This window comes from Cyprinodon variegatus, unplaced genomic scaffold, assembly GCF_000732505.1.
Source record: "Cyprinodon variegatus isolate N-32 unplaced genomic scaffold, C_variegatus-1.0 Scaffold506, whole genome shotgun sequence".
Classification (NCBI taxonomy): domain Eukaryota; kingdom Metazoa; phylum Chordata; class Actinopteri; order Cyprinodontiformes; family Cyprinodontidae; genus Cyprinodon; species Cyprinodon variegatus.
In genome coordinates, this window is record NW_015150959.1 from 398,443 (window position 1) to 403,703 (window position 5,261).

General features: G+C 46.7%; 2 protein-coding genes across 2 annotated transcripts in view; both read right to left on the minus strand.

Annotated features, from left to right (window-relative positions):
* The window catches only part of LOC107094780 (ATP-dependent RNA helicase DDX51-like), a 15,428-nt gene that overhangs the window by 5,714 nt on the left and 4,453 nt on the right, over positions 1–5,261 (minus strand). Inside the window, exons 3-11 of the mRNA XM_015390618.1 lie at positions 3,314–3,459; positions 3,156–3,227; positions 2,942–3,048; positions 2,435–2,600; positions 2,277–2,348; positions 2,063–2,169; positions 1,145–1,253; positions 921–1,070; positions 340–461 (exon numbers count right to left, since the gene is read on the minus strand). Of these exons, the coding sequence (XP_015246104.1) occupies positions 340–461; positions 921–1,070; positions 1,145–1,253; positions 2,063–2,169; positions 2,277–2,348; positions 2,435–2,600; positions 2,942–3,048; positions 3,156–3,227; positions 3,314–3,459 (1,051 nt within the window). The remainder of the gene's footprint in view (positions 1–339; positions 462–920; positions 1,071–1,144; positions 1,254–2,062; positions 2,170–2,276; positions 2,349–2,434; positions 2,601–2,941; positions 3,049–3,155; positions 3,228–3,313; positions 3,460–5,261) is intronic.
* Positions 2,821–3,471, minus strand: LOC107094777 (ATP-dependent RNA helicase DDX51-like). The gene is made up of 4 exons (XM_015390616.1): positions 3,314–3,471; positions 3,156–3,227; positions 2,942–3,048; positions 2,821–2,850 (listed from the first exon to the last, which is right to left on the minus strand). The coding sequence occupies exons 1-4, from the start codon at positions 3,464–3,466 to the stop codon at positions 2,844–2,846; spliced, it is 339 nt and encodes a 112-aa protein (XP_015246102.1). The 5' UTR covers positions 3,467–3,471; the 3' UTR covers positions 2,821–2,843.

Below are 5,261 nucleotides of genomic sequence, written 5' to 3' on the forward strand. Positions count from 1 at the left end.
GTGCATCTATATCTACTACTTGCATGAACCACATTTCTTTTGATATCCAGTGTTGCTGCTAACCGTTGTCTTCGGGAAGTAAAACACACCTTTATTTCTACCTTGCATACATGGTCAGTTATTGACTCTGGTAAATCAGCTGTTGCCGTAGCATCAAGCAAACATGTTACGTGCGGGACCGCAGAACAGCAGCTGGATGAGCAGGGTCTAACTCATGGTTGCATAGCAGCTTTTTGCTGCTGGATGCCTAAATGATCGCTCCTGGAGCACAGCGTGCAGAAGCAAGCGCCTGGTTCATCTAATGTCCTGCACCAGCTCCTAAATAGCTCGCCATCTCACCCCGTCTCCTCCAGCCATGCCCAGCGCCTTTTATGTTTGAAACCCTTATCTATGGTGGTGACATCTTCCCCGGAGTTCATGATCTGCACTGTTCTGTTCTCTCCATCGTCCTTCTCTCCAAACTCAAAGTTTGAATTTATTTATTTTTTGACTTTTTTACATGTCATATTTCTCTAAAACGCCATCAGAACACTTATAATATTAAGTGGTTACCCACTGAGAGAGAGCAGCTTCACTGATCTAAGATAAATCAGATATCTGAGTGTTTATCTGATCACCCAGTGATCAGGCTCACTTTTAATCACAACAGTTTTTAATCGATGCTCTGCTATTACTCTTTTTTTCTTATTAAATAATTCTCATTGTTGGTTATTATGATGTAGGGAACAGAGATCATTAGATCACTGACACACAGCAAAGGCTTAATATCAGTCTGTCCTTCACTGAAGGACATAAATACTTCCAGAAAGCAAAAGTAAACTGATGAACATTAAATCATGTGTCTCTGCAATCACTCCTGGCTGTATGGATCTGCAAACTTTATTGGATTCCCTGCAGAAAAGCAGCCATCAGTGAGGGACCCACCTGGCTGCTGTGATGCAGGCTGGGTTTGTTCTCCTGAAGATGGCTCTGCCTTGGCTTCCAGGTGGCGAGCGGTGCACGGCGCTCACCACCTGGCTGAGCCATGACTGGTGCATGCTGTCCATCATCCTGTCCGCCTCGTCGATTATCTGAGAGGAAAACGTGAATGTCAGATAAAGGAGTGCTGCCTTTTCACATCGATGGTAACAGCCTTAGTGCTTACCAGAAAGCGTAGATGATCCAGACATAATCCTGAGCTTTTGTTGATGAGATCGACCAGTCTACCAGGAGTAGCAACAACTATGTCTGCCGTAGTGCGCCTGACACTCCCTCTGAAACATAACATGGATCCATCAGTGCAGGGAATCCAGCTGAAGCCATTCCTACAACACTTATTAAAAGCAACCTGACTGATCACACATAACCATTTTTAAAACGTCAAAATGGTCGTTATATGAAAGCAGTGGAGAGTCTGAGCTCTGCCTCAGTCATCTGATGGGGTAAGAGCATCGGAGCGAATGACTGAAAGAAGCTCAACCAGCTGATAAAGGAGGACGGCTCTGCTCTAGAAACTCCTCTAGAACCTCTGGAGGTGATTTCATAGAAAAGAATTCCTCATAAAGTGAATTAGATGATGGGCAACAGTGATCATCCTCATTACCAGACTGGCAAACAACAAAACCATCTAGAAATAAGCAGAAATGTCTTAAATTTAGTGTATTTACCCTTCATTTCAGTAGATAAATAAGATGATCTGACAATAGAATGAGTGTTTTTACTCTTAAAATAAGACAATTAAATAATATTCATTTGAAAAAAGACAATTAAATTATTTATAATTACTTATAATTATAAGTGTCTCATTTTTTGCTCAATTCAAGAACAAATGACTTTTGCCCCGCCTCTCATCCATAGACTGCTGGAGAAACGGCCCCACCATGACCCTGACAAGGACTAAATGGGAGCTGGATGGACGGACGGACGGATGGATGGATGGGCGGAGTGTGGAAGGCTAGAGCCCTATAGATCCTTCTCCTCTATATCTATGATCTAAAGCGGTAGATTGGGAAGTGAATGAAATGAGCTTCCCAGCTTAGAGACGGTTTCTCTTCTCTGAGCTGCTGCCTTTGTTCTTCCTCACCTTTGCTCTGACAGTGACGCGCTCTCTGCAGCCAGTGACCTCTGACCCACCAGCAGCGCCACCCTGAGGGGCGTTCCTTCAGCATACGATGCAAACACTCTGTAAACCTGAAGCAGACAATAATAATTACAGGAATCTTTTGTCCCTGAGGTTGAATCTTCTGCACTGAACTCCTCCCTGCAGGATCCAGGGAAGCACACAGTCCTGTTCTGACCTGCTGGGCCAGCTCTTTGGTTGGAAGCACCGCCAGAGCCCGGATTTCACACACCACCCGCTCCATCAGCGCCTGTCAGAGAACAAACATGTCACTGGCAGAGCTGCAGCGGGTGAGGAAGGCTTCCTCAGAGCATCACTCAGATGTCGGCTGCTCACCTGGATCACAGGTATGACAAATGAGAGCGTCTTGCCGCTGCCTGTGGGAGCGGACACACAGATATCCCTGGGTCTGTGACCTCCTCTACCCATCAGTAGGCCATGTTTAGCTCCGTCCAAGATGGCCGGGATCACCTCTGCCTGCACTGACATGGGAACAAAGCACCTATTTAACTTCAGGTGTATTCACCGCTTCATTTCACCCTCCTCTGTTACAGTATTTTAGATAATAGATCACTGAGCTGGTGAGTTTAAATAAGATTATGATGTATTAGATAAACCAGTTAATGAATCCTTAAAGTCGCAGGCATCTTTTATTGATTCCAAAGAGTAAATTCTCCTGATTCCTGTCNGGATGGATGGGCGGAGTGTGGAAGGCTAGAGCCCTATAGATCCTTCTCCTCTATATCTATGATCTAAAGCGGTAGATTGGGAAGTGAATGAAATGAGCTTCCCAGCTTAGAGACGGTTTCTCTTCTCTGAGCTGCTGCCTTTGTTCTTCCTCACCTTTGCTCTGACAGTGACGCGCTCTCTGCAGCCAGTGACCTCTGACCCACCAGCAGCGCCACCCTGAGGGGCGTTCCTTCAGCATACGATGCAAACACTCTGTAAACCTGAAGCAGACAATAATAATTACAGGAATCTTTTGTCCCTGAGGTTGAATCTTCTGCACTGAACTCCTCCCTGCAGGATCCAGGGAAGCACACAGTCCTGTTCTGACCTGCTGGGCCAGCTCTTTGGTTGGAAGCACCGCCAGAGCCCGGATTTCACACACCACCCGCTCCATCAGCGCCTGTCAGAGAACAAACATGTCACTGGCAGAGCTGCAGCGGGTGAGGAAGGCTTCCTCAGAGCATCACTCAGATGTCGGCTGCTCACCTGGATCACAGGTATGACAAATGAGAGCGTCTTGCCGCTGCCTGTGGGAGCGGACACACAGATATCCCTGGGTCTGTGACCTCCTCTACCCATCAGTAGGCCATGTTTAGCTCCGTCCAAGATGGCCGGGATCACCTCTGCCTGCACTGACATGGGAACAAAGCACCTATTTAACTTCAGGTGTATTCACCGCTTCATTTCACCCTCCTCTGTTACAGTATTTTAGATAATAGATCACTGAGCTGGTGAGTTTAAATAAGATTATGATGTATTAGATAAACCAGTTAATGAATCCTTAAAGTCGCAGGCATCTTTTATTGATTCCAAAGAGTAAATTCTCCTGATTCCTGTCGCACTGGTGACATCATCAATGCTAACCGAGTGTGATGATGTCACCAGACACACAGTGGCGGGGGGCAGAGGCCATGCAGCAGCCAGCGAGGGGTTAGACCAGCTTTTATTATCCTGTTAGAAGGGAGCTAAATGCTGGTTGAAAGCGAATGGAGCCATATTTGAAACACACGAGTTAACCTGCTACTTTCAGAGGGAAAGAGGCTGTAGAGTTGCTGCAGCTCGGTTCATTGATCTGTAATCATTTGGGCTTCATCCACACCAAGCTGTGGAGCTCTATACTATAGTCTGACATCTGTTACCATCTGCCTTTCTGGTAGTTCTGTGGCACTGCCAGCAGATGGCGCTGCGTCTGTTTATGTCTGCTTATGTCGCTTGATGCTGGAATTCTGTTTTTATAAAACACGTGTTAACCTGCTATTATCAGGTGGAAAGCAGCTTCAATAAAGCTGGGCTTTAAGTATGAATGATCCCTGCTCCCTGGGCCGTGCTGCCCTGCAGGTCTTGGATGTTTCCCAGCTTTCACACACCTGATATTGATTTATAGCAGATGAACAGCTTGGTTGAACTGCTATCATCTAAATCAGGTGTGTTGAAGCAGAGAAACATCTAAAACATGCAGGGCAGCACGGGGTAAAAAACACTGGTCAGGACGTGTCCCGTGTCCCAGTGCTCTGACGCCAAGCAGCAGCACAGAGCTCTAAAAACATCCTTTAGACCCTTTAGCAGGAAGTTTGAAGCCCTCTGAAGCTAAGGCTACGTTCACACCGCAGGCCTGATGCTCAATTCTACATTTTGTAAAATCTTTTTTTATGCGTTGCCGTTCACCTTTTCAAATATACGTGGCTTGTTTGTGATCTGCTGTGTGAACCACATTCATACAGCGTAAGTGTCCCGCAGGCGCGTTACTACCATCCATGTTTACTGAGGTAAGCATGGTTGGTAGCGCTGGAGAGCATACAGCGATCTTTCCCAACCATAAAAACTCAATCATTTCAAGATGGTTAAACATAAATACTGCTCTACATGCAGCTGCATTATCGTCCGCCATGGTTGTTTTTGCCATTCAGGTCGGATGAATGCAACCTGGCCGCTCAGACACAGGTTGCATTTTAAAGATCGGATTCAGGACCACATAGCCAAGTGGCCTGGGTCGCATTGGAAAAAATCAGATCTGTGTTGTTCAGAATGCCATGAAAACATCAGATCCATGTCACATGTGGGCACAAAAAAAAATCAGATTTGGGTGACTTCAGGCTGCTAGGTGAACGTAGCCTTAGAGCAGCACCGCTCCATCAGATGCTGAGATCCTGCTGTCAGTTAGCTCATGTCTATCATCATTCTTTAGTCTCCTGATACAGCGGCTAGAGAAGAGCTCAAACATGGAGGAGGAATACGTGCTGAACTGGATCTGCTAACAGAGCAGCTGGAGCTAAACCTGCAGGGTGAGGGTGGATCAGTGGGAACCGGCCCAAACACTGCCTCCCCTCTCCACCCTGAACGGGGTTTGGACTGTGGACCGGTTCCCAGGATCCAGGCTCTCTGGTATCCTGAGGTGGTCCTCACATAGACTGGACCTCCTGCTGCACCTCAGGAG